Genomic DNA, 26,624 nt, shown 5'->3' with positions numbered 1-26,624 from the left:
GAATAGCATCCATCGTCGGGCCTAGCCCCCAAGTGCCTAAAGCCGACTGCGCAGAGAAAGCTTTGTCTACGAGGATAAGGGTGGACCAAACCGGAACAGTCAACAAGCTGAAGCCATCAGTACGGGTAATACGATGGATGCCGAGCTTTGTAGCACTAAGACACTTGACTCAATAGCTCCCTGGATGGAGGCCACACTCCAGGAACAATACGATCGAGTGACACAGAGAAATTGGAAACAGTGCCACCAACAAACCGTTCAATGCTTCAGGGTCGGAGTCATGATGACTCGTTCGAAATGATCGGAAATCCCGGCGCGGATCTGCATAACATGGGTGAATGACCTCAGATCCAAAACACAAACACAAATATGGGTTTGAATCTGGACGGATTGAGGTCATGTTCCGAAAACCAAAAATTGAAGAAGCTATGGATGGACGGTGGTTTTGAGTATGCTTCACACGCGAAGATCGTCACTTGCACCACATGGGTGCGGGTCTATCTCGTCATATCCAGTCGATTAAGCTTGAGGTGCTTCTGCAGTTGAGTTTGCCTCCATCAACGCTTGATGCTTCCGTCCGTTCCAGAAGGCATTGTTCCCAGAGACGCTTCGATTCACCGGCCAGAAAGACCAAGGAAACTCTAATCGGCAATTTGGCGGAACTCTTTTCCCTTGCCACCTTGCGCAAACTGGGTCCCTCGAGAAAAGAAAAAAAAAAGTCTCTGATCACTGTTCATTCTGTATCCCCAGTCACCGGAGAACTGAAAGCGCTGAACTCCGTCCCCGGCGAGACCGACCAAAAAAGCAGATCATGCAGATCGCAGGACAGAGGAGATAAGATAGGGACATCCTCCGCAATTCCCAAATTCAGGTCCTTGTCGAGTTGTCGCAGCAGAGACGGGCCAACATACCGTTCGGGCAAGCACCGGCCGGTGCAGAGCCGGGTTCGATCGATGGATTCATGGATGTTGGCGCGCAGTGGCCACTGCGTAAAAAGTTTAATCAGGGCGGGTGGAGACACCGCACGCTCTCCCTTGAACCTCCCTCCCTCCCTCCCTTCCTCCCTCGCTCCACGGTTCCGTATGCCAATAGACCGCTACTGTTCCATGGTTCACGACTGAGACATCCTGCTTTTCAGGGCATCCGCCTGGCTGTCACTTGCTCTTGGGAAATGACAAGGTGGGGTAGCTTTCAGCCAATCCCGCTGCCATCACCATCTCAATCTCCAGGGCTGACAAGCAGAAACAGGAAAATGGCAATGTTAATGCCTCAGGTGTATAAATTCTCCCAAAAGTGAAACCAAATCTCATTAAGTATAGTCGTAGACTGCCAACTATGACAGTCGGGCCCGTCGTCATCAGTATGGTATTCTAGATATCGCACATGCCAAGAAGAGGATAGACATTATCGGAAAATAGGAACCGAAAAGGAAGAGAAAGAAAAGATAGAGATCTAAAGAGCGAATGGTCTCGTCAAAGTAGGTTGTTCAGTGCTCGATCATCGTCCAAAAGATGACCCATCAGACACTACCGAGATGTCGACTTGTTTCTTGATACCACGGCCGGCCTCCAGCGCTGAGTTCTGCTGGTAGGCCTCACGCAGGATCTGTTCGACGCTGTCGGCGTCATCATCCCTCCGTTCCTGATTCTGTGATGGCGCAGTGCCATTTTTCGTGTTGCCTTTGTTGCCGCTGAAGGGTCCAGTGAGCTCGTAGGAGCGTGACTTGGCATTACTGGAGAACTTCCTCACAGAGGAAATCAAAAGTGGTCGGATACAAGGGATGGATGAGGTCATGATGATGATCACGTTCTCAGTGTAACCCCAGCGAATCAGTTCCACGCCTCCGGACGCGCCAATATCGGTCACACTAGGCACTTGGTCGAGTTTGGTGGTTTTGATGATAGACGCAATCATAGCGCTGGTGGTGCGGTCTTAGCGCGAGCCGATCAAACGAGGGATGATCCACTTACACAATACCCAAACTCAGCAGGATGATCAAACTAATCTTGATGCGAAGTTTGAGATTCAGGTTCCAGAAGATCACAGTAGGGAAAACTGCCAGGAACAAGTCGGTCGCGGTATTGATGGCTGGTTCAAACAATCAGTCCAGAGTTTCGGCCAAATGTGTAGGGGATCAGATGCGTACAGGACTGGAAGTAGGCAAAGCGAATGACCGCAACCGTGTTACCGCAGGTAGTCTCTGTTCCGGGAATCCATAACGCTCGGACATTGCGGCAAATACTAAGTGGTAAAACCGCGGCGATAATGTTGCAGACTAGCTGCAGCATCATGGCTGTCCAGAGCGCGATCTGGTATGGTTTCTTTCCGCCAAGGATTCCGAGCAAGTAGAGAACGAACGAGGAACGGGCAAATCCGGTGCTGAACGTGACGAGCGGTACCTGAATGGCAATGTCTTTCAACACTGCTTCCGTATCTGACAGTTCCAGACTCCTAAGGTCTTTGCCAAAGCCATGCCGGACGGAATTGGTTAAAAGCCCCATAGAAGAGAGGGTTAGAATCTGAAACGGAGACAGAAATCACATTAGAGGTGAATTGATAGCAAAAAGAAGGCCGCAGGTGAGTCACTTACCAGAGCCGCAATCATCAGCACATCGTCAATGTGGAAGTGACGAATTTTGATTTTAGCAGCGATGCGGAGAACGAGGATGAATGTGGTGATGCCGACGGCCGCCCAGAGACCACTCAACAGGGCCGGGCCGGCATTCGAAGAACTGTCGGAACTCATCTTGACAAGGAGCACATCCTGGCAACCTTCATTGCTTCAGTGCCAGGTACGAGGTAGATATATCTCCCGAGGGTTGCGAAAAGCCGAATTTGGGGTTGCAGTTTTATAAGCTTTCGGGTCCAGGGGAAATACGGTTTTGTGGCCCTGTCGACGGTGACTTGGCGAGGACAAGCAAGCAGTAAGAATACGAAGCACTGCAGTGGCAGCAGCCATCGGCAGCCATGGCAGTAGTTAAGATAATTTAAGACTGGCGTTGCCAGAGAACCGTGGCGCGGACTGGCGAGCACCCAGCCAAATTTTCGTTCCTTCTCCAATTTCTGAATCTAACCGTTCCTTTCCAAGTTCCGACACAGCCAATGTAACTCCAGCATGGCAGCTGCAATCCAGTGGTAATGCGGTCCCTTGCCTAATGGGCCGCTTGGTCCGATCACTGGGCAGGTCAGGTTCGGGCACTTCGATAGTAGTCTAGTGGTTCTGAGCTTCTGGTTTAGCGCCACGCTTGTGGACACAGTCACCACGAGGAGATGAGAACTTAAACCTCCCCCTGCAGAAATGATCATCACTACCACATGGCATTGAATCCAGTAACCATGCGCAAATGACGCCAATCTAGTCTATCTTTAGGGCGCCGTTAACAACTAAGTTAAATCTTAGTCTTTTAGTCGGTGTGTTCGATCTGCAGTGTCTGCCTCCAGTCTGGATGATCCCTTGCCCCAAGCGTTGGCTTCAACAGGATGCTGGGTCCATGGGGAAGTGTGGGAGATGGGAGGAGGAGAAAAGAGCAGTGGTGGGTCAAGGTCGAGAATGCGGCAGCTGGTAGGTAGACACATCGCGGTGACTTCTTTCGTTTGGAAGTTTTCCGCTGTCAGTCGGAAGTCCGTGACTATGGGTACGTGGCCCAGAGGGAAGCTATCATTAGTAGAGATACCATGACCATGGTTTTCAAAATCTCTTTACCCCTGAACGTGAACACGAAGAGAAGGTCCTGGCGCTGAGCAGCTGGAAGTTGTGGTCTAGCATCGTGAGACAGGTGCCTTGCCCGATGCGGGTGCCGGAACCGATAATGTTATTATCCAGGGATGACCGGATGAAATTCAAGCCCGCCTTAGCCGGATGGTGAAAGAAAAGCCCTAGTAGTAGCCAGCAGCCACCAATGACGGCCAGGGAGTTTGGCTTTTGGAATGGTGTAAAGCCTATTATGGCAGCATGCCAATTGTAGGGCTCGGAAGACAGCGGAGGGATGAAAGAGTGGATTCTGCAACTGATGGCTCCTTGGCGCAGTGCCACAGCGAGAGAGTGAGGGAGGAGAGAGAGATAGAGATGGGAAGCCGAAGATGGAATAGATGGAGGCAAGGAGCAGAGCCGGATTCTGCAGTGGACAATGGACAGTGGACAGACCTCGGTCACCACTGGAAATTGTCCCCACCAGGCCGAGTGCGGCACTTTGCCTCTTCCAGTTAGCCTGCATCCATCCAGATTGAGCAACTTCCGATTTGCCGAGCTGCGGTACACCTTCTGGCCTGAGTCCCGCTATCTAGACTCCAGGCTCCATCCAGACTCTTCCTCTTCGGTCCTCGGTTCTACCACTTCCTCTCTCCTGGTTGAACTCGTTTGACTAAACTCACTAAATTCACTAAATTACTAACCTGACTCCAGCAACATCATTATTCTCTGCCTGGCTGTGCCTGCATCGCACCACGGATCTTCTCCACTATTCTCCGTTCCCCTCGAACTAAACGCTCTTAGGGAACATCTCCGAGATGGCCTGCTTCCAATAGCTCAGCTCGTTGGATGGATCGTGATATGGTCTGTCCGTTTAGTACTCACCAACTTGAAGTATAAAGTACCTCTACTCCCTTAATCATCTTCAACTTCACATCCCAGTCAATCTTCTAGCAGTCCTTCTACTTTCCGTCCTCACAATGAAGGCTTCCTGGGCTTTGGCAGCAGCCACTGCTGCTCTCACTTCCACGGTCTCCGCCACCGACGCCAGCGATTGCCACTGTCTGCCTGGTGATGACTGCTGGCCCTCCACTTCCAGCTGGGATACTCTGAACAGCACGGTGAACGGTCGCTTGATTGCGACTGTTCCCATTGGTACTCCTTGCCATGCTCCCAACTACGATGCTGCCGCGTGCAAGGAGCTGCAAAGCAACTGGTACTACCCGCAGACCCAGTAAGTTCGCACCTCTCCTAAAGGACATGCACACGTCTTGCCACAAAGCTAATTCCACACCGCTTTACAGCATGGACACTTCCTCGTCTGTGATGCAAACCTACTTCGCCAACCAGAGTTGCGATCCTTTCACCTCCGTGGATAGACCTTGCCTGCTTGGCAACTATGTGGATTATGCCGTCAACGTCTCGTCTAGCGATGAGGTTGTTGCGGCGATCAACTTTGCCAAGTCCAACAACATCCGTGTCGTCATCCGGAACACCGGCCATGAGTGAGTTGCTCTGCACGTTGACATATGACGATCCACGGCTAACAGCAGCATTAGCTATCTTGGTCGTTCCACCGGTGCTGGTGCTCTGGCCATCTGGACCCACCATCTGAACAACATTGAGTATGTTGACTGGTCCGATTCCACCTACACTGGCCCTGCCTACAAGCTCGGTAGCGGTGTCATGGGATTCCAGGTTCTTGATGCTGTCCACGCCAACGGCCACGTTGTGGTTGGTGGTGAGTGTCCCACCGTCGGTCTTGCCGGAGGTTATCTCCAGGGTGGTGGTCACTCTGCTCTGAGCACCTCGTTCGGTCTGGGAGCCGATCAGTCTTTGTCCTTCGAGGTCGTCACCGCTGCTGGCGATGTTGTCACAGCGTCTCGCACCAACAACACCGACCTCTACTGGGCCCTCAGCGGTGGTGGTGCCGGTAACTATGGTGTTGTTCTGTCCGTTACCGTCAAGGCCTACCCCGATGCCACCGTTTCCGGTGCTGGCGTTGAGTTCACCGCGGCTAACGTCACTACTGACGTCTTCTTCGAGGGCGTCGCTCGCTTCCACGAGCTGCTGCCCGCTATGATCGATGCCGGTACCACCGTCATCTACGAGATGACCAACAGCATCTTCCTGATCAACCCTTTGACCGGTTTCAACAAGACCACCGACGAGGTGAAGACCATCCTTGCTCCTTTCCTCTCCGCCCTGACCGACCTGGGCATCACTTATGCTGTCTCCTACACCGAGTATGATTCGTACTATGAGCACTACGAGAAGTACATGGGTCCTCTTCCCTATGGTAACCTGGATGTTGGTACCTACAACTATGGTGGTCGCCTGATCCCCCGTTCCGTTCTGGACTCCAACGTGACTCCCTTGGTCTCTGCTCTCCGCAACATCACCAGCGAGGGTATCATCGCTGTCGGAGTTGGTCTCAACGTGACCAGCTCCAACGACGTTGCCAATGCTATCTTCCCCGAGTGGCGCAAGGCTGCCGTGACCATGCAGATTGGTGCTGCCTGGAACGAGACTGCCCCTTGGTCTCAGATGGTCGAGGAGCAGTACCAGATGACCCACCAGGCTGTGCCGCAGCTCGAGGCCGCCACTCCCGGCGCTGGTGCTTACCAGAACGAGGCGGACTTCAACCAGCTGAACTGGCAGGAGACCTTCTTCGGCTCCAACTACGACAACCTGACCCAGATCAAGAACAAGTGGGATCCTGACCACGTGTTCTATGTTCTCAAGGGAGTGGGCAGTGAGTACTGGACCGTGTCGGAGTCGGGCCGTATGTGCAAGGCTTAAATTTCTGTATATGTGTCTTCTTAGGATTACCTTGTCTTCTTGGATGTATATAATGATCGACGTGAACTATAGATTAATTAATTATAGACTCGGATTGCATTTGTCGGGGCATTTTTGTTATAAGAGAGGTTCAGTCGCTTTAATTTTCAGAATGCCTAGGGCATGCTGGTAATATATACCGTCGATCTACTCTTCAACGTGAAGACGTACCGTTCAATGCCATGGTTTTGACATTGAACATACTCTGCAATCATCCAGAGATAGCGAGAATATGCCAGAATGCATGCGATACGTCAGTGTTGTGCTGCTGCTGCTGCTGAAGTGGTGATGAATGATATCATGGGCGGCTAGGGAAAGCATGCCGGACATGAGCTGTCAATTTTCACTGCTGAATTGTGAGCCACGAGTCAATCTCATCCAACATCATGCAGAACTATCGGGTGCCTGCCTTCCTACAACATACGTCAAGGGTCCAAAGCCTTCAATAAACGATTGTTCTGCATGATCAGCCTTAATTAACCGAAATGGAAGACAGGAGATTAAGAGGACAATCCATTGCGCGTCCGGTGGCCATGGACCACCAATCAAGGGGTCTAGCCCGCTCTCCGCCTACCGGAACAGGCAAGAACCATCACCGCCCGGGGGATGATCCGACAAATCGAGTCCACTCGACTATACTGCCTTGAGTCCGGTCCCTCCTCCTCTTCCCTTCTCTGTGCCGTCCCTGTTTTAATATCTCTTGGCCCCCTCCCCCTCCCCCCGCTTTCTGCGATGTTTTATATTCTTCTTGACCGTCGCTGTCTTCTCTACAGTTGATTTCTGTCATTCTTTCGACCAGTCCTTACCTCTGCCCTTTGGGGATACGCTTCCCCTTTTACCCCCCCCCCCCCCCCTTCCCCCGTATTTAACCGTCTGTATATACAATATCCCCACAAATCGCCGATGATCGATAATCGACCAGCATGATCCGCACACTCGCCCTCGCCAGCAGCGCGGCGCTGCAACTTCTCCTCTTCCTTGCCTCCCCTACCGCCGCCGACAATTTCCCGTATGTCGGATACCGAACCGCGGCATTCCTGCCCCCCCAACTCAAAGTCACCAAGACCGGCGCCACGGACCCGGGGTACATCTTCGTCGGGCCGCGGGGCAACCAAGGACTGGGGACGGCGGCGCTGATCTACGATGAAGACGGGCAGCTGGTGTACGAGGGCCCGCCGGAGGTGACGGCCAACTTCCGGACGCAGCGGCTGTACAACGAAGACGTGCTGACGTTCTGGGCGGGGGACATGACGGACCTGGGGTTCGGGTACGGGACGGTGCACATCCTCGACAACACGTACCGAGAGATCTACACGGTGACGCTGGGGGGCAACTTCGTGTCGCCGTTCGCCGAGCCCCGCGACTCGTACATCGACCTCCACGAGAGCCACATCACAGACCGCAATACGCTGCTGGTGACCGCGTACAACGTCACGCAGCACGATCTGACGGCTATCGGGGGCGCGCCGGACGACTACATGCTGGACGGCATGTTCTTTGAGATCGACATCGCCACGAATGAGATTGTGTATGCGTGGAGTGCGTTGGAGCATCTCGCGGAGATTCCGTTGGAGGTCTCGAAGCAGGGACTCGGCGCCGAGTACGGCACCAAGGAGAAGCCGTGGGATGCGTATCATATCAATTCGGTGGAGCTGATGGATGAGGGGTATATCATCTCGTTGCGGCATTACTGGTCCGGGTTTTATATTCATAATAATGGCACGGTGATGTGGCGGCTTAGTGTAAGTTCATCCTGATCTTTGTGCTTGAGTTTTGAGTTACTTCGCTGTGTACGTTGTGTGAGGTCTAACCTCGTCCAGGGGGAGAAGAACACGGGCGACTTCGAGATCGACGACAAGGCGGTCTTCTCGTGGCAGCATGACATCCGCGTCTACAACCAGACGGCCGAGGGCATGGTGCTGAGTCTGTTCAACAACGCCAACACGCCGACGGAGACGGTGGCGGCGACGACGGGGCTGAGCTTCTACGTCGACCTGGTCGCCCACAAGGTATCGACGCTGCGCGCGCTGTCGGACGCGGGTGACGTGATCCACAGCGTCAGCCAGGGCAGCTTCCAGCTGCTCAGCCCGGAGTCCGGACATGTGGTGCTGGGGTACGGGTCGATCGCGCGGGTCAAGGAGTACGACGCGCAGGGCCGGGCGGTGCTGACGGCGCAGTTTGGCGAGGACAACGCGGTGGCCTCGTACCGCGGGTTCAAGTGCCAGTGGAAGGCGACGCCGTTCTGGCCGCCGGCGGTGGTGGCGATCCGCACGTCGGACGACCAGGCGACGGTGTCGATGAGCTGGAACGGGGCCACAGAGTATGACAACTGGGCGATCTACGAGGTGGCGACGGACGGGGAGGCGAGTTTCGTGAAGAGCGTGCCGCGGGCGGGGTTCGAGACGACGGTGCATTTGAGCGGGCTGACGAGTCGGTCTATGCAGGTGGTCGCGCGTGAGGGGAATATTCCGTTGGGCATGTCGGCGGTGATAGATGTGTAGGGTGTATAGATGCATAGCTAGAGCTAGACTCGCTGCTGCACATTGTACATTAGACTGTACCTTTATATTGAACAGACGCAATAGAAACTGCTTACCTTTGGCTCTGTTATACTCTGTTATACTCTGCTCCTACACTCCTATGCCTGTACTCCACTGTACAACCGATGAAGGAGCACAGTCGAACCGACAGTTACAGCTGACGTCGACCATGTCGTAACCGTACATGGGTAGATCGCACAGGGATCCGAGCTGTCCAACGTGCCCAGCTGTATAGCATACACCTTCAACTGGAAAAGATTGAGCTATATGAACTACACAGTCCTAAGCTATATAAACACATCCACCACCTCACCACAAACCTCATTCCATCACCAAGCCCTAACCAACCAACCCACCAACCAACCAACCAACACAACAAGCATAAGTAACAAGCATACAAACACCCTCCTCACCTATCCCTTATTAGAACCCGAACCCCAAATCCACCCCCAACACCAAAAAAATGCACTTCTTAACCCTCCTCCTCCTCCTCCTCCCCCTCCTCCCGCTCACAACAACCGCAACCGCAACCGCAACCGCAACCGCAACCCCCGACCCTCAACCCCTCACTCTCAAGCCCGCCAACGCCACAATCCACAATCTATGCCCCTTCCCCATCTACTTGACAGCAGTCTCCTCCACCACACCCCCCGAAATCCCCCTGCCCCCAAACACCACCTGGACCGAACCCTACCGCCACGACCCGCAAACCGGCGGGATCAGTCTGAAGCTCACCACCGTCCCGAACGGGCTGTACACGGGCGCGGCCCAGACCATCTTCGCGTACAACTACCTCGAGCGGACGGGGCAGGTGTGGTTTGATTTGTCGGATGTGTTTGGGGATCCGTTCAAAGGGTTTAGGGTTCGGTTGGGGCCGATGGGTCCTGCACCGGGGAATGCGTCGGAGATGATTGTTTGGGAGGATGGGGTGCCGCCGAGGGGGAGTCAGGTGAGGGTTGTGGGGTGTGAGGTTGGGTTGGGGTTGGGGGTTTGTGTTTAACACCTCTTTCTCTAGCTGGGGTTGGGGGGGGGGGAATGGGGGATAGGGGATGGAGGCTGATGGTCTTGGGAGAGGGGAAGTGGATTGTTTATTTGGGTTATTGGGGGCTTTGGATTCTTTGTTTGTTGAGGTGCGGTATAGGTATAGGTTGGAGAAAGAGATTGATAGTCTTTCGTTGTAGGGGTGAAGTATGATGCTGTCTGGATTTGATATTATTGAGCTTGTACAACCAAGGAGATGTGTGGAGAACGGAGACGCGAGCTACGATGGGCAATTCGATACTTGCTTCTAAGAGAACGAGAGTTATGATTCAATCTCAATCATGTTGAGCTAGCTGTTCACTTACGATGTAGGACATACGGCAAAGGAGGTACGATCTACAACCGCAACGGTTCGCTTGAAAGCAGGCTACGAAGGCTGGCTACGAACTACGGCGACGACCTAAATGCCCGCATGTTCCGCCATCTCAATCATCCGGTCCAATGCCTCCAATATCTGGGCCCGGTCCTCCGACTCCACGCAGCCCAGCGACCGCCGGCACGTCACGACCGACACATACCGCAGCACGGGACAGACCCCCTTCATATGCTCCAGCACCTCCGACCACAGCGTAGCACTGCCGTGGGCGTACGTCACGCAGATCTGTACGCGCTCCAGCGTCGGGCCGTACCTTCCCAGAAACCCCATCAGGGCCTCGAGGTTGATGTACGAGCCCGCGACCTCCACCCGCTTGAGCGGCGCGGGCGCACGCAGCGGCGGATCCTCACCGGCCCAGATCGCGCAGCGCAGGGGAATCACGTAGGAGCGGAAGAACACCCGCGGCGAGACGATATGTTTGAAATCCTCGAGCTGCGGCGCGTTCTGCAGGATCTCCGGCAGCAACACCCGCAGGTACTCGATGGCGCCGTTGTCCTCAGGCTCGTAGACATGCAGCTGGCGCAGCCCGGTCCAGATGCTCGAGATGCCTGGCGGCAGGTACGGTTGGGGCCAGTCGAGGAGCTGGATCGCGCGGCGCCCGGGCGCCTGTCGCTGGAACAGAACCAGGTAGCGGAGCTGGATCTGGCTGACGGCCAGCATGCGGCACAGCGCGTGCAGGCTCAGCATGTCGTCCATGCGGTCCGCCTGGTCCGGCGCGCCGTAGTAGAGTACCATCTCCCGGCACCGCGCCAGCTGGTGCTCCAGGGTCTGGCCCAGCTTGCGCAGCGCCGCGTCCGTCCAGAAGCTGTCGCACGGGGATTCCGGCGGATACACGGCCAGCCGCTGCGGGAATTTGTGGTAGAACTCGCGGTTGGCGATCTCGTCCACCTTGTCGTAGCCCCGCGCATCGAGGGTCATCGACAGAGTGCGCAAGCCGCACCGCGCGAAGGGCTGCAGTGCCTTAGCGCTTACCTTTCGGGATACTGTGCGGAGGCTGGTCAGGGTTTCAACCGGGAGGTGCTGCGCCATCTGCCAGAACAGCTCTACGGGCATATTCTCCAGATCGGGGGGAGGGGCTGGCTCGCCAGACTCCGACTCCATTTTAAGATTTCTACAACACGGATGCGTAAAGACGTCAGAAGGGTGTCGGAAGAGGTGTCAAGAACAGAGGTGTGGGGGAGATGGCGCTGGACGTGTGGGCCGGCGAAGCAGAGTGCTTCTGTAGCATTTATACTCTCCATGATTGCCTGCAAACTGGGATTCATGTCTATACTGTCGTTAGTTCTTGATAAACACCGATCAACCGAGGAAGGACAATAAGATTGTTGGATCTGACAAAGAGCTAACCTTTTTGTCAAGTCGCTGTGCCAGATCAGATCCCTTCGAAGTAGACCTTATGCTTTGTACAGCTCTGAAAAAAGCCCACTATATTCATTGTGTCTAGAGGGGTTGACGTCCGTCTCAGCCATCTGCCTTGTCGAATGATAGAGCTAAAGAAAAAAAGGTTGGACCCGAAGCGACGGCAAACTTAAAACATAGACATCGATTGTCGAGGTTTGAGTTGATCGAGCTGAGATGTATGACCCATAGTCGCAAGGCAAGCCTGGTAGCTTGATGGCTTGTGTTGGAGACCATCGTAGCTGTGGAGACAAACATTGTTAACTATGGCAATGAGCGTTGAAGGCGACGGAGAAACCGTTCAGGTTAAAATAGTCATCTCAGCGTGAAAGCTTGGAATTTCCAACCATTCCGCAGGGTGAGGAGCCAGACAAGACTCCAAAAGTAGTCCTGAACAGCATGCACATTGCTTTGCAAGGCAACCGGAGAAAACCCTCGGAGAATTGCTGCATGATGCATGCATCTAGCCACTGTGAGGGGTAGTCCATAGATTGGTAGATGGCAAAGAAGTATTGATGTGCATAGAGTGAGGAGAAGAGCAGAAAGCGGGGAAGAACACGAACAGACAAAGCAAGCAACCACCAACCACCCCGTAACTTGACCTCTTCTCCATCCACTCCATCCATCCTGCATGCATGCATGCAATGCTTGGGCCCCTCGGAGAAATACACAATCTGCACGGCTGAATCAATGCAAAGGCAAGCCAATCGGAGAAATAGCACCATAGGTCCCAAAGTCGAACCAGATTGGAGCTCAAATTTGACGACCGCCATGTCTACTTAAACCTTCCACCAGAGCACATTCTCAACGTCAGCTCATACTAAACAATCTTCTTGTGAAAAAGCAATGACCGTGGAATCCATCCCTCAAATCCAGACCGTAGCTCTGGTCAATGAACTCGGGGGCAGTGTCGAGTTTCGCGAGGACTACCCCGTTCCTACACCGGGTCACAATGAGGTTCTAGCCAAAGTGCTATACACAGGGGTTTGCCAGAGTGGTCAGTACACTGTTCGGATGATAACCCCATACTGAAATCCATGAAATGCAGACTTGCACACGAAGAACGGCACGGCTGCCTCGTCCGAGGGCACTCCTATCACAAACATCAAGATCCCCCATGTGGGCGGCCATGAAGGCGTGGGACGAATTGTGGCGCTCGGCCCAGGGTGTGGAACAGACCTAAAGGTCGGAGGGCTTGTCGGAATACGATTCTCAAGTCGGATCTGCAGACGATGCGAGTTTTGTCTGGCTGGAACCGAGCAGTACTGCATCAAAAGCACCAACCATCTCCATCATGAGGATGGAAGCTTCCAGGAGTACATCGCGTTGGATGCTGACTACTTGACGATCCTGCCGGATGATATCGACCCTAAAGTCATTGGCCCCGTTCTGTGCGCTGGTGTGACGGCTTACAAGGTACTTCACCTCACTCGCCACAAGTATATCGCTGACTGTATAGGCTGTTCTCAATGCAAACATCCGGGCGGGCAATTGGTTAGTGGTGGTCGGCGCAGGGGGAGGCCTCGGGCACTTGGCAGGTGGGTTGTATCAGAGCAGAGCAACCTCATAGAATGCTAATTGGTTAGTGCAATATGCGAAAGCACAAGGAGCACTTGTCATCGGCGTTGATGCCGGTGACAAGCGGGACTTTGTCCTCAAGCTGGGCGCTGTCGAATTCATTGATTTTACCACAACGGACCCGGTCCAGCGCGTCCATGAGATCACCGGACTTGGCGCACATGCGGCGGTGGTGACCGCTGGCAGCGCCAAAGCTTTCGCTCATGCGTGCGAGATGCTACGAGTCGGAGGGGCTTTGAGCTGTGTGGGAATCCCTCCAGGACGTCCAACCTTGCAAACGCCGATCGCCACCATTGTGATCAAAGGGCTTCGGATCACCGGCAACCTGGTCGGATCACTGAAAGAATGTATGGAGGCCGTGGATCTAGTTCGTCGCGGGGTGGTGAAGCCAGAGATCAAGGTCAGACCGTTCAAGGACTTGCCTCAAGTCTATGAGGAGATGGAGAAGGGCGATATTACGGGGAGAATCGTGCTCCAGATATCAGAGTGACCGAACATATTGCTGAGAGTGTAATCTATTCTGTGCAGCATAGGTAGGCAGACAGCCACTTCAAATCAGCTGACCAATTCAATCCGGCGTGGAGTGGTGAGGAGATCTTCCACATTAGCTTCCTCGGGCTCTTCCGTCTGACGGCTCAAGATTTGCTCTGTAAGCCTGTTATTATTACCATAGCCGAGGCCCAACAAGCGCGCAGGAGCTTTGACCAAAGCTTCGGCCGTCTTAGCCCGGAGCAACGCCTTCAGCATGGGATCTTGCTCCAAGAAGGGCAGCAATTTCTGGTACAGAGCATGCAGAAAGTCCTGCGGCCTCCACTGCAAGGTCGAGTGCACAGCGCTCGACCCCGGCAGCAGGATAGTATCTGCTAGTGAGTTCGTCACCTCGAAGCACTTTAACAACTGCCCGCTCTCAGCGTGATTCCCAATCTCTGAACCAGACAGAGCTTACCTGGTCACGGCCCAACGGGAGCAGGTCCGACTCGGTAAACCCCTGCAGAGAGCAGAGGAGAGAACGGCCCACGACTGCAGGAAAGCGGAAGGTCATGAGCTCAGTACAGGAAGTCGACGAGAGCAGCCGCTGCGACAGTGCTTTCTGCCAGATCATCGTGCGCATCCATTCTTTCGTAATGCAGTAGTCCGCCAGACGCGTTGACGGGCCGCCCTCTTGCCCTAGAGACAGTACTGCCAATGCCGCCTCGGCCTCTGCCAGACATTCTGCATTTTCCGAAGTGCCTGCACTCCCACGCCCGCCGCAGGTCACATCGAAGGTTGCAAACAGCCGGCCCAGCTGCAGTAAGCCCTTCACCTCTGCATTACCCTCGGAACTGAGATCAGGGATCACGACGGGAAGTGTATAGGACGGTTGTAGCCCTAGATGCATAGCATAGCCCCTGCGAGCTGTCAATAACAGCAACCCTTCGGCAGACAGCACCATTACCTCTCCGAGATCCAGAGCAGGAGAAACACCACCTGCTTGTTTGCAATCACATCAAAATCGCAGGCCATGCCCCCGGCATTCAAACCCAAAAGCCTAGCCCCCCCGATGGCCTCCTGTATGAAGGTCATAGCCGTGTGGCGTCGGTTGATCTTGGCGTGGTACACATGCAGGAAGAACGAAACGAGGATACTTCGCACGTCGGGGCGCTCTCGATAGGAGCTCGCGTCCCGCAGCCTCATACACTCGGCTGCCATGATCGTGCAGTCGACGGTGGCGTTTGTAGTGTGCAGTGGTGACAGTTGCAGCTGAGCCATGGTGGCGGCAGAGAGGGCCAGAGCTAGACAGAGAGTGTCGACTGGCGGTGCTGATTTGAGCTTCTCGAGGAGAGCGGGGGCATCGATGACCGGCCAGACGCTGTAAGAGGTTTGCCGGTATAGCTGAACAACATACGCCAGCGCTACGAGAGGGACTGCAGTGTGGTACTTTGGGGGAGCATCGTCAGGACTTAGAGACTGAGGGGCTGCATGTGTTTTGGGAGTAGACCATCGTCTCGCCTTGGGACCTCTGCGCCGGACGGGTTTGAGGTAGGTGCAATTGACCGGCTTGGGATTCTGGCGACAGGCATCGCAGGGACGAGCGCCGCTGCATTTGACTTTTCGGGCAATGCATTCATCACAGGCTTTTTTGACGAGGTGGCGCATTGTCGAGAGGAGAGTGTGGTAGGCGTCGTGAGGAGAAGGAGAAGGGAGGAGAGGAAAGGAAAGAGGGGAAGAAGCGGAGCAATGCAGATGATACTACTAATATGTAACTACTGGGAATCGAACGACTTGCTCTTTCCGCTTTACATCCAACTTGACGCCGCTTTTTGCTCACTAAGCGGCCCAGAGTGTGGGAGGAGTATAAAAGTGCGTGTCCTAAGTAATTTTGTAGTACTCCTAGATCACTCCAGGAATAAATACCTTTAAAAACAAGTTCAGATAATCTATCTATTTTTATATTGTCTAATTAGGCTTAGTTCTCAGCTGGCTCGCGTTTGCATGCTCTCAGAGGAATAAAGGTTTATAATCAACAAAGGTCTTCAAATTCAGAAAAATATTCAATAAATTTATCAATCTATAAATATCTGATAAGAATCCATAAATCAAATATCTGAATCTAAATCTGATCTATAGGCTCTGCCGACTAACCTAAAACCTGCCAAGAAACAGGTCGGGTCCAACCCGATCTGTTAACCCGCGGGTTTTGGCGAGGCCTCATCTCAACCTGAATTTTTTTTGCAATACTTCGCTATCCACAATGGATAGCAGTGGATGATACTTTATAGTAGAAGGTGTACGTAATTCATGCAACGTATCATGAAGGATCGAAGCCAAGATGTCTCAAAGGAGAACCACTGATGACTGCGGAAAGGAGGTCACAACGAAACTCGCCTGAGGCAGGGACAAACAAACAGAGGCAAACATGGATGGATCACTGCACCTATGGTCTGTACAGTCCGCCCTGCGCCACGGCATCTCTTCGGCTGCTTCGTTTTTACAATGGATCAACTTCTTGATCATAGCGGTTGACCACACGGAGGGGCGCTGCGTTCGATATAAGCTCACTCGCTCTCTTCTAACTTGACTGCTAGAGAAGGTAAACACATTATATGAACAGGGCGTACACACTAGCTGAAGGAAAACTCGAAAATCATCCTTACAAAAGGATGTAGTACATATGTTGACAACCCTACCAGCAAACACCCGAGATGAAGCACTAGGACTATCTCACCTACCACGACAAACTGCTTCATACAAGATACACATACTTTACATTCCCCATACCTTGCCACTTCTGCCCACTCGCGCCCTCAGGTCATCACTTCACCATTGAATAATCAGTCCTGCTCCCATCGTCACTCCAAGTCTTCAACCCCATCACCTCCCATAAACCCACCACGCCCCCACCAACCCCATCACAGCGAAGACCACAGCCCATCGCACCAACCCCCGCTTAATATGATAAGCAGCCACGCGATCGATCGCTTTGGAATCATTAATTCTCGGGAAAGGAATATCCTTGGGGACCTCCTTGCCCAGAGCCCGACACAGTGGCTCCCACCCATCCTTAACACTGAAAAACACCAACTGATCCGCGGGCACCACCTCCTTCAGCCACTCGAGATGCCGGTCATAGATCCAGGCGTTATCGCGGCTATTATTGTAGATCCGATCCCACTGTCGCTGCAGCAGGTCGATGTATGTCACGAAGTGCCGCATCCCAGGCAAGGGGAGCAGAACCGCCCCCAAGAACCACAGCTTAGCCAGGGAGCTGATCTGCTGCATACTCTGCACCCAGCTGTCGCGATCGCGCACGGTCACGATCACTTTGGCATTGGGATAGAGCTCGAGCAGTTCGGGGACAAATTGGCTGGCCGGGGCGTCGGTGATCGCGCCGTAGCCGGCGGTGCGGGCGCGCAGCAGCTGCAGGGTTTGGGGCTTGTTGCCCGCGAGCCAGGTGCGCAGGATGGTGTTCCACGATTGGATCTCAATGGGGGGTCCCATCGTGGTTTGCGTGCCCCCGTGGTAGACGGGAGCGTCCAGGAGGATTTCTAGGGCTGCAGTGAAGGATGCGGTTCCCGTGCGGGAGAGCCCGGCCCCGATCACCTGCAGGTCAGTGCCGGGGCGGGGGACGGACGCTTGTTGGCCCATGTTGTATTTCAATTCAAGCGTAGAAGGTAATAAAGATTGTGTTCAAGGTTCGATGGTGAAGTTAGAGTGGAGGAGAACCTGGGTTTAAATGAATGCCCTGAGGTGACTCTCGTTGGAGATGAGGTGATGATGGGGCAGTGCTGGAACAGAGCTAGTGCTGACCGCCACGGCAGGGATATAAATGTAGTTAGAGAATGACACCTCACATAACTATACTTACTAGACACGTTGGTAGCACGGTATTTCACATTACGTATAGTATACGTGTTGTCATTTATGTACAGTCATGCCATTACTCAGCCAACTACCCTCCACTGCACACCTACGCGATGACCTGCAACCGACTCGGCAACATGACATCCAGGGCCTTGTATTGCGTCTCCTCCTTCTCCTTCTTCTCCTCCTCCTCCACTGACAGCAGACACAGCCGGAGCACCCGCGGCCCCCAGCGGTGGAATTGCGGGGCTCCCAACGCGGCCACGCAATAGGTCAGGGACAGCAATCGCGAGCCGTAGCTGACTTTCTCGATCCAATGATCCTGAGCAAGGGTCCAGGTACCTTCGTGTATCTGCAGGTGCCGGGTGGCCTCTACAATGGCCGTGTCGATCCTCTCCCCCAGCGGAAGGCTCCACGGCAGCGAGGCGATGCGCTTCAATGCCAGCAGCGTATACCCGGTGACTTCCGCCGACGCAGCATCGCCCGTGATCTCTGCTGCGTGCGGCGTCTGAAGCAGCTGCACCGTGATCTCTGCGAGCACCCGCAGAATCCCCTGGTGACCCATCAGCTCCGGCAGGATCTCCGGCAGGTCGCCGTGGTCCCACCGTTGCAAGGCCAGTACCAGTGCCTCGGTGAGCAGCATCATCGAGTACTGCGGGCGCAGATTCTAGCACCCCAAAGTCAATATCAATGTACAAGATCTCAGTGTAACACGAGGTAAACTTACCCATTTGTCAGTCAATCCCCCTCGATGCCACCGCTGGCACAAATACCGGAGCACCTTAGAGATCTGTGGCTGGTGGCGAGCCGGATTGCTCGACGTCAGCAGCGCCTTGAGAACGTTGCAGTTGGCGCTGAACGAATCCGTCACTTCCAGATCGTAGGTCTTGAAATGTGCCTCGTCCTCAAACACCTCGACCATGCGGTCACAGCTCGTCTGGCGGCCCGTGCTGTTGAGAAAGAAGATGCACTTGGCCGTGTCGTCCGCGTCGGGGACCACCCCCGGGGCTGGCAAGGTTATAGTAAGTATATAAGGTCATGAACACCCTACAAATAATTCAGGGACCCAGACGGATTAAAAACATACCAAACCCGCACACTCCATCTGATTCCTCCAGCTGCCGCGTCACGAATGTGGTAAGTTTGTGAACGGCATCCTCGCCTAGCTGCTGCGTCGAGTGTCCAGACTCCAGCAGCGTCGACAAACACTGCCATGCGCCGAGCATCAGTAATCATTTCTTATCAAAACAGTTGTGTCATATTGATCGACACATACCCAGGAAATTTCGAACATCGTGATTGGAAACGCACTGGGCACCATTGCCCCAACTCCCTGCTCGACAACAAACCGCAGATACGCCTCAGCCCTGGCATCCCACCGCGTAGCATGCATGAGGTATGCGGCCGTCGAGGAGGGCGAGTTCAGCATCGCCCCGTGGGTCAGGTGGTGCGCGACGGCGTCGAAGTCGATGCGCCCGATGAAGGCCTCGAGGGAGTGGAGGAGCGTGGTTTTGCGGGTCGAGTAGAGCATCGAGGGGTGGAAGCGAGCCATCTTGCGCGCGTTCAGCTGCATCAAGGCCGCGTGGCCGGGGAAGCTGGCGCGGAGGTCGATGCCTCCTTCGGCTTTGAGGAGGTCGAGGAGGCAGGGAATGAGAATTTCGAAGCCGACGTGATCGGTGGCAAGGACTGCCTCGTTGTCCCAGGTGGAGAGGGCGGAATGAAGGTAGCGGATGCCCCGGTCGATGCGTTCTTGTAGGTCTGATGGCGAGCAGGAGGAGGAGGGCGTGACAGTAGGATTGTGCGCGTGTTTGCTCAGAGCAAGCACCGCAGCCATTGCGTTCATCACTTCGTCCACGCGACTGGCGCGCGAGGAGCCAAAGCCCCCGTCGGTCGATTGGCTGTCCAGCACAGCCTGGAAGCATTCGGGGAAGAGCCATTGTGAGTGCAGGTGCTGGGCTGCGTCGCGATGGTCATTGAAGACGCCCTCTGGTTTGATGATCAGGGCCAGCCAGGCTGTATCGTAAATGCACGGGGTCATCGAGCTGGATCCATGGTAGGGGGTGTCGAGGGAGGTGGTGAGGTACTCCATGATGGAGTCCACCTTGTTCTGCAGTTGGAGTTCCTGCGTCATGACTGATGGAGATTTATTACAACAGCAAGAAGGGGAGTAAGTGATGCAGGAAAAAAGCCCAAGGTTCAGACTGAGGATTTAAGTCCTGGGAGCTGGTGGGCTAAATATCTATTACTCTAGCAGTAATGCATATCGCAGAACGCCCTGACCAAGATGTACTATTGTCGGCACACTTAGAGACTAAATCCATCCTTCGAACAAATGAACCTAAGCGACAACTCCTGAACCGTTTACGCCGGTCTAAGCCCTGCTCACAGATTAATCGACGCGGCCCTTCGTAAAGCAAGGCATTGCACTCACTGCGGCCATTCTCCTCGGAACTGCCGACAACAAATGAGGATTTTTTGGGGGCCGTTAGGATTCAGGAGCCGACACTGTCAGTGCGTCTTTCAGCATTGGCCCGCGAGCTTATTGAGCCATCTGATAGGAATTGATTTCGTGTTGTGCTTACGCTTAGCGCTACTATCAAAGGTGGGCTGATGGACTGGGGGCCAGAATAGCTTACAAACATGCGGTAAATTATTTTGAGAAGCCTAAGTGTATTGATACACTAGCATACTATAAGTCCCTAAGCGGGTTGTGATTACGAAAATAACTGACACCAGGGACTAGATCCAAAATGCAGACTATGTTTACCCTTACGTACAATACGACAGACGAGTTTTAGACGCAGCCCCAAAAGGGCACGCATGATTCAATTAGGCAGCTAGGTTTTTATCTCATTCGTCGTAAAGTCATCACTTGACAAGGTCAACTCGAGGCTTGATCCACAACATCAACGGCTGCTTCTCGACCATCATCATCGTGGGAAAATCGTCAAACCACACCGCCTTGCTCGGCTCCTCACGCAGATCAAATGCCCACAGCGTGCGCGTCAGAATCAACCGCATCTCCAGCCACGCCAGCGGCCGGCCCAGGCACACGTGGAAGCCCACGCTGAAGGGCTTGGAGGCGGACAGCCGGTCGTGGGCGTACTCTGCCGGACGTCCTTCGCTCTCCGACAGCCACCGCTCCGGGACGAAGGTCCCCGGGTTACAGAAGTACTTGGTGGAGCGGTTGACCGAGAAAGTGCGGACGCCAATCCGGGTCTGGATGGGAGAATGAGTTAGGACTGGGTTGTGGGGAAGATAATGTACGAGGGGAAACAACACAGAGGGTACTCACGCCTGCTGGAAGATCAACCCCAGCATATTCATCGCCTCCTGGGGGCACCATACGCGGTAGTCCGGCCGGTACAGGGTTCGCCATGCGAAGCCCTTCTTGGATGACGGCGTCGAGGTATGGGAGCTGAACGGCATTGATCTTCTCCAGAGTGATCTGCTGCTCGGTCTCGTAGGCCTCCCGAATCTCGCGGGTCAGTCGGTCGAGAATGGGTTTGTTTGCGGGCTTGCAGAGGTGGTTGAAGATGCCCGTCATTGACGTCGCGGTGGTTTCGGAGCCTCCGACGATGATAAACGTAAACGAAGAGAGAATCTCATCGCGGGACATCGACTCGAAGTTGGGATTCCGCTTCATGAAGGGGGTCATGAAATCGGGGCGGTCCGTCTGCGCGTCGAGCCGGCGGTTGATGCAATCAAAAGCATATTGCTGGTGACGCTTCTGGCCGTCCATGATGTGCCCTGGCAGCAACTTCTCCAACACGAATTCCAGCCACGGCCAGTATCGCGGCGCAGCAGCGATGGTCATCCCCTTGAGAAAGAAGAACAGGGTGCGAACCCAGTCATGATACTCCCCCTTGGCGAGGCAGCCGAAGGGCTCCCCAAAGGCAAGATCGCCAATCACATCCATCGTGAAGAAGTTCAGCCAGTTCGTGAGATTCACGAGCCCACAGGCCTCCCCCCCACCGGCTTCCTTGGTCGCAAGGCGGCGCAACTGGTCGATGAAGACATCCGCATGCCCCTGGACCAGCGGGGCCTGCTCGCGCAACGCATTTTCGGTGAAGCTGTGGCTCATCAGGCCGCGCACGCGCGCGTGGAACTTGACATTGCTGGTGGTAATGATGTTATCCGCGATACCGTCGGGGGCTTTCATGAAGATCGGGTCGCGAATGGCGCGCTTGTGGCCCGGTCGCCAGGTGTAGATATCGTGCCAGGCCTCCTCGCTGGCGAAGGAGATTTCGTCGGGCGCCATGCGGAAGTAAGGCCCATATTGTTCGTGCAGCTCGCGCTGGCGTTTGACCAGCGAGCCTGCAAGCAGGTTGTAGACGAAGGGGATTCGCGAGGCTGCCCACAGACGCGGCCCGGGATGTTTGGCCAGCGGATGGAAGTATAGATTGTAAATGATCTGGTAGAGTGGGTAGACCAGCAGGCAAGCGACGACGACCGCGATCTGAGCCGGGCGACTGGAGTAGATCTCCAGGAATAACGTTTGCAGTAAGGTCATGGTGCAAAGGTTTAGACCAGTGGGTGCATGGAGTGTGGGTTGTTGAAGCCAGGGCTGGCAGCTGCATTATATACATACGCGCCTTCTTCGACACCAGCCAGCTTTTCTTGACCCTCCTATTCTGACGGTCTCATTCCTGCAAATTTTGCAATTGACAAGGTAATATGTAATCGTCTTGTAACCATACGAGCATACGAGCATACCGTATTACTGTGAAACCCATCCCAAAAAGCACGGGCTAAAGTAGGGCTTGATTAGCGCTGATTTCTTCTCTCCTTCTGCCCCCACGTTGCAATCGGCCCCTCCGGGGCTGCAGACTAAGGCTCTGTACGGAGATGGCCTGTGGTATACCTTGCTTGTAGTCACCAAGGAATGAGGATGGAGGATCAAGAAAGGAGGGGTAGGTAATTGATCCAACTGTTGGTTGGTCTCTTGTTCCTCCCAACTTATTTGTGGTTCATGCCACGACCTCTGGACTCCAGACTCGCCAAGTGAATCTCGCTGGTCTTGTCCAACATGCTCTCCCTTACGATTACACCGGTGCCCGTAGCGAGCCCACCCGTTGACAAGGGGGACTGGAATGGCATCGCGAATAGTTCCCTACTCGCCGCATTGCGGACTCGGCCTTTTGATATTCAGTGCGATGCTTTCGAGTACCAGGTTTCCCACAGCAACGGCTCTGACGGGCAACTGGTCCACCAGGTTCTGGACCTGGTCTGTCAGGTTTGGTGGGAAGGGAGAATGACATACAGCAAGGTGCGTATCCAAGTCCCATACCGTCGTAAATGTTGACGTATGTTGACCAATGCCAGCATGCGGACGAAAGTGTTGCCCGTCTTGCCTTGATTCAAGGATTCGCAGAACTCACCAGGAAGATACAAAGAGGTGATCTATCCCCATGGAACGAGAGCCCACATCTTCAGTCTGCCCGTGCCCCGGTGGTAATCACGCAGATGGCGGCACGAATTATGCTCCCTGATTGCCACAGGGACGTAGATGCACCGCCGATGGAGACGATCGCGCGCGACTATCTAAGCCTGCGAGGGCTGCTGGCTCTGCCGTGGATGCAGATTCTTGAACCAGAGCTGCAGGCCGCGATTGCCTCCCGACGACAAATCCTGATCGCAGCAGCGAGGGACGAGACCAACCTCTCCCCCGTAGCCTGCTCACTTGTCCGCGTGGCTCTAGCAACTGAACCCGACCACGCCCCTGTGTCTCTGGATCCACAGGCACAAAAGCAGGCGAAGAGGCTCAGTCAGTTCGCGCAGTACTTCGCACGCGCGGATTACCTCTCCGACCAGAGCAGCATCGCCATCAAGGCGGCAATCCTCGAAGGCTCGTTCTACACCACTTTGTTACAGTCTAAGCGAGCTGCTTGCATGTTCCCTATGACCGAGTCCCCCGAGCAGGACAGGTATCTCCAGTACATCCCAGTGTTGATTACCATCCCCAGCACGACCTCGGAGGGCTGCTACACGCCGCAGTGGCTGTTCGACCTAGCGCAGTGGTCCATGTACATCTTCCTAGTGGACGAGTACATGGAATCGGTGGTGGTGCACTTTTCCACCGACGAGCTGGCGCAGTTCTGCGCGGGCCTGGAGCTCATCCATCCCTATCCAGATCCAGGAGAGTCTATCATCGGCGTGCCCCAACTCCTCTCCCATCAGGCAGGCAAACAACCACTGCAAAATGCAGCAGCGGCCCCCAACGTTCAAGCCGCACTCTCCGTCTACTACACCTGGGCACGGGAGATGCTCAACTGGGACCGACTGTCGCGGTGCAGCGCGACCGACATGAACGAGCTGCGTTCGGAGATCAAGAAGTACCTCCTCTTCCACGCTCACCAGATCCAAGATAACCTCCGGCTGGCCGATCAGCTAGGCCGGGCCCCGACGCAGAGCAATACCGAAGCGTCCGTGGCGCGGTTCGAGTCGCCGCGCACCAGCTTCGCGACCTGGCTGCACAGTGTAGGCGCCGGCCATGTCTCTGCCCCGGTCAGTCTGGCATTTCTGGCCGCGTATATGGGCAGTTGGGTGCGGAACAGTACCAACGGCGATGACCCGCATCAGCGTCGCGACTGCTGGAGCAGCGTGATGCAAAGGGTGCTGGCTCACGAGATGAACCAGCACGTCGGCGCCTACTGCCGCCTGTACAATGATTACGGCTCGGTGCAGCGCGACCTGCGCGAGGGCAATCTCAATAGCGTGCACTTTCCAGAGTTCTGGACACACGAGATAGCAGCTGAGAGCGAGCGGACGGGGACAGACGACTGCGTGGCCCGTCTCAAGGCCACTCTGCTGCAAGTGGGAAGACACGAGCGACGTATGGCGGAGTCGCTCGGGGACGAGCTCTATAACAGTCTCGAGGGGGAAGACAACGACCAAGGCTCGCGCATCGCGGGCGCTTTGCGGGTGTATTGTCGCAACGCAGAGCTCTTCTCGGATCTGTATCTCACGCGCGATGTGACCAACTCGGTCAAATGAGCGGTGGTACTTGTTGCTGGGTTGTGTAGAAAATGTACAGGACATAGCATGGTTAGTTAGCTATACGATGATGATTTAATTCGACTAGTGCTTATGCCTTATGCCCAAGGTCGAGTTGGTAGTGGTCAGACTCCCTTGCCCGCCAATCGTAAGCCCTAATCCACTGTAAGCACGCAGTAACGCTGCTGTTGGTACAAAACTAGTTGGCCTTAAGCCATAGAAGATTGTGTCTGTCAATCAATGGTCTCATTTTAGCGCAAATACACGCGGCTTTTTCAGCCCCCAACTGTATTAAAATCCACTATTTACTCCGCCCGATGCTGGTTGTGCAGCCCCTTCTCCACATCCAGCCCCTCTTTGTATTGCCAGCTCACCGGCTGCTCTCATCCTCTCGTACCACAAACTTTGAAGACACAAGGATACTTCTTGTCCTTGTGGGAGAGGTAGACCCCTTCAGATCGCTCATGTTAGCGGACTCCAGGTCCTCGCTGAAACTATCCGACCGTACTGCCTCTGCACGGTGATTGCCCGACCGACCCCCCGTCTGCAGCAACTCGGTGTCCTGCAGTCGGTTGAACGGACGCGCGGCAGACGACACCCCGGTATTGTGGCTCGTATCTTTGGACCCAGTCGCCTGTGAGCCAAAGGTCGAGTTGTAGCGACGACGAAGCCGCGAGGAGACCTGCGGCAGGAAAGGGAGGCACGCAATCAGGATGCCCAGGGTAGGCTCGAGCCCCGTAATGAAATCGACCAGGGCGTTCTGCTTGGGCAGGTCGTCCGCCATATAAACGTACGAGGCGATGAGCCGCACGACCGTCAGCGTGCAGACCACGACACCCAGCCCGAGCACGAGGCTGAGCCCCCATTTCTTGCTGGTTTTGATCTGCAGCCGCCACAGCAGGGGCATGGGGAGCACAACTACCAGACCATCGAAGAGGATGGCCGACGCCGCCGTGTAGGTCTCGTAGGCCATGGCATTGCCGCAGTGCCCCTTGCCCACGCGGAGGAAGACGTACGACATGGGCTGGCAGATGGACAAGGCGATGATGAAGACAGTGATGAAGTTGGCGATGTTGATTCCAATCAGGACCATAGTGAGCTTGCAGAAGGTGCGCACCGGGTGGAACAGTTGCTGGTAGAAGAGCATCATGGAGATTCGGATCGAGGTCGTCCCTGCGTTCCAGAGGATTTCCGTGGGCGCGAAGAGCTGGGAGTTGCTGTCAGACACACCGTGAAAGCAAAAGCAAAAAAAAAAAAGCCCCGAGGCGACCTGACTCACCTTCCAGGACTCATTCAGATCCCCCAGTGTAAAGTGGCTCGTGGTCATGCCATAGCCGTGGGCATAGGTATCGTACATGGCCACCACGAGGCCGATTGTCGCCAACTGAACCCCCGTGAGCTACCGGTGACACGGATAATTGGAGGACATACGTACGAATCCGAAAATCAAGACATAGTCGCTTAAATCAGAGTGTTTGGCACGGATGACAAGACGGGAAACGAGAAGGCAGAAATCCAAGATCAGCAGCAAGATGATGATGCCGATGAAAGCCTTGCCCTCATGGTTGGCAGGGTCGATGGTCCAACCCATGATGCTGTCAGGCGTTGAAAGACAAGAGATCGAGATAATTCAAAAGAAGAACATACACCAGAAGACGGACCAGACACAAGGACGCTGAGAGAGGTGGGACAGAAGAGAGGTGCATGGCGGGATTAAGAGCTTTGACATGCCCAGGGATCGATAAGCGCCAGACTTGACCCCCACCGTGAAGGATGCAGCTAAACCTGCATGAGGCAGACTGAATCATGGAAGAGTGTATCTGTC

General features: G+C 54.6%; 12 protein-coding genes across 12 annotated transcripts; 5 read left to right on the top strand and 7 right to left on the bottom strand.

Annotated features, from left to right (window-relative positions):
* Positions 1 to 1,247: 1,247 nt before the first annotated feature.
* ASPACDRAFT_115135 (uncharacterized protein) lies at positions 1,248 to 2,967 on the bottom strand. The gene is made up of 4 exons (XM_020195876.1): positions 2,591 to 2,967; positions 2,147 to 2,519; positions 1,971 to 2,088; positions 1,248 to 1,918 (listed from the first exon to the last, which is right to left on the bottom strand). Exons 1-4 carry the CDS (start codon positions 2,744 to 2,746, stop codon positions 1,498 to 1,500), a joined length of 1,068 nt encoding a protein of 355 aa, XP_020058685.1. The 5' UTR covers positions 2,747 to 2,967; the 3' UTR covers positions 1,248 to 1,497.
* A 1,467-nt stretch (positions 2,968 to 4,434) lies between these two features.
* On the top strand, positions 4,435 to 6,593 carry ASPACDRAFT_76732 (putative isoamyl alcohol oxidase). The gene is made up of 3 exons (XM_020204773.1): positions 4,435 to 4,922; positions 4,993 to 5,193; positions 5,248 to 6,593. Exons 1-3 carry the CDS (start codon positions 4,669 to 4,671, stop codon positions 6,488 to 6,490), a joined length of 1,698 nt encoding a protein of 565 aa, XP_020058684.1. The 5' UTR covers positions 4,435 to 4,668; the 3' UTR covers positions 6,491 to 6,593.
* A 789-nt stretch (positions 6,594 to 7,382) lies between these two features.
* Positions 7,383 to 9,132, top strand: ASPACDRAFT_115132 (arylsulfotransferase family protein). Its single transcript, XM_020195875.1, has 2 exons — positions 7,383 to 8,271; positions 8,350 to 9,132. The coding sequence occupies exons 1-2, from the start codon at positions 7,453 to 7,455 to the stop codon at positions 9,028 to 9,030; spliced, it is 1,500 nt and encodes a 499-aa protein (XP_020058683.1). The 5' UTR covers positions 7,383 to 7,452; the 3' UTR covers positions 9,031 to 9,132.
* A 400-nt stretch (positions 9,133 to 9,532) lies between these two features.
* Positions 9,533 to 10,069, top strand: ASPACDRAFT_1854323 (Bys1 family protein; the record flags this gene model as incomplete). Its single annotated transcript, XM_020197384.1, has 1 exon — positions 9,533 to 10,069. One exon carries the CDS (start codon positions 9,533 to 9,535, stop codon positions 10,067 to 10,069), a length of 537 nt encoding a protein of 178 aa, XP_020058682.1.
* A 441-nt stretch (positions 10,070 to 10,510) lies between these two features.
* Positions 10,511 to 11,587, bottom strand: ASPACDRAFT_41167 (uncharacterized protein; the record flags this gene model as incomplete). The annotated part of the gene is made up of 1 exon (XM_020200898.1): positions 10,511 to 11,587. One exon carries the CDS (start codon positions 11,585 to 11,587, stop codon positions 10,511 to 10,513), a length of 1,077 nt encoding a protein of 358 aa, XP_020058681.1.
* A 1,143-nt stretch (positions 11,588 to 12,730) lies between these two features.
* Positions 12,731 to 13,952, top strand: ASPACDRAFT_50932 (zinc-dependent alcohol dehydrogenase; the record flags this gene model as incomplete). The annotated part of the gene is made up of 4 exons (XM_020202415.1): positions 12,731 to 12,881; positions 12,933 to 13,300; positions 13,344 to 13,422; positions 13,471 to 13,952. The coding sequence occupies 4 exons, from the start codon at positions 12,731 to 12,733 to the stop codon at positions 13,950 to 13,952; spliced, it is 1,080 nt and encodes a 359-aa protein (XP_020058680.1).
* A 65-nt stretch (positions 13,953 to 14,017) lies between these two features.
* ASPACDRAFT_41165 (putative C6 transcription factor) lies at positions 14,018 to 15,598 on the bottom strand (the record flags this gene model as incomplete). The annotated part of the gene is made up of 3 exons (XM_020200897.1): positions 14,018 to 14,359; positions 14,409 to 14,850; positions 14,898 to 15,598. The coding sequence occupies 3 exons, from the start codon at positions 15,596 to 15,598 to the stop codon at positions 14,018 to 14,020; spliced, it is 1,485 nt and encodes a 494-aa protein (XP_020058679.1).
* An 858-nt stretch (positions 15,599 to 16,456) lies between these two features.
* Positions 16,457 to 17,750, bottom strand: ASPACDRAFT_115127 (sulfotransferase family protein). The gene has a single exon (XM_020195874.1). The coding sequence runs from the start codon at positions 17,585 to 17,587 to the stop codon at positions 16,814 to 16,816; it is 774 nt and encodes a 257-aa protein (XP_020058678.1). The 5' UTR covers positions 17,588 to 17,750; the 3' UTR covers positions 16,457 to 16,813.
* A 68-nt stretch (positions 17,751 to 17,818) lies between these two features.
* Positions 17,819 to 19,980, bottom strand: ASPACDRAFT_1886662 (uncharacterized protein). The gene is made up of 4 exons (XM_020198435.1): positions 19,080 to 19,980; positions 18,891 to 19,011; positions 18,531 to 18,811; positions 17,819 to 18,470 (listed from the first exon to the last, which is right to left on the bottom strand). The coding sequence occupies exons 1-4, from the start codon at positions 19,932 to 19,934 to the stop codon at positions 17,910 to 17,912; spliced, it is 1,818 nt and encodes a 605-aa protein (XP_020058677.1). The 5' UTR covers positions 19,935 to 19,980; the 3' UTR covers positions 17,819 to 17,909.
* A 691-nt stretch (positions 19,981 to 20,671) lies between these two features.
* Positions 20,672 to 22,316, bottom strand: ASPACDRAFT_1886661 (cytochrome P450; the record flags this gene model as incomplete). Its single annotated transcript, XM_020198434.1, has 2 exons — positions 20,672 to 21,022; positions 21,099 to 22,316. 2 exons carry the CDS (start codon positions 22,314 to 22,316, stop codon positions 20,672 to 20,674), a joined length of 1,569 nt encoding a protein of 522 aa, XP_020058676.1.
* Positions 22,317 to 23,323: 1,007 nt separating this feature from the next.
* Positions 23,324 to 24,799, top strand: ASPACDRAFT_58664 (uncharacterized protein; the record flags this gene model as incomplete). The annotated part of the gene is made up of 1 exon (XM_020203376.1): positions 23,324 to 24,799. The coding sequence occupies one exon, from the start codon at positions 23,324 to 23,326 to the stop codon at positions 24,797 to 24,799; it is 1,476 nt and encodes a 491-aa protein (XP_020058675.1).
* Positions 24,800 to 25,169: 370 nt separating this feature from the next.
* On the bottom strand, positions 25,170 to 26,390 carry ASPACDRAFT_41160 (uncharacterized protein; the record flags this gene model as incomplete). The annotated part of the gene is made up of 3 exons (XM_020200896.1): positions 25,170 to 26,006; positions 26,079 to 26,183; positions 26,235 to 26,390. 3 exons carry the CDS (start codon positions 26,388 to 26,390, stop codon positions 25,170 to 25,172), a joined length of 1,098 nt encoding a protein of 365 aa, XP_020058674.1.
* Between the last annotated feature and the right edge of the window lie 234 nt (positions 26,391 to 26,624).

The sequence above is a fragment of the Aspergillus aculeatus genome (genome assembly GCF_001890905.1).
Source record: "Aspergillus aculeatus ATCC 16872 unplaced genomic scaffold ASPACscaffold_4, whole genome shotgun sequence".
Lineage (NCBI taxonomy): Eukaryota > Fungi > Ascomycota > Eurotiomycetes > Eurotiales > Aspergillaceae > Aspergillus > Aspergillus aculeatus.
The sequence above is the reverse complement of the archived record's forward strand: the minus strand, read 5'-3'. Positions and strand labels throughout refer to the sequence as shown.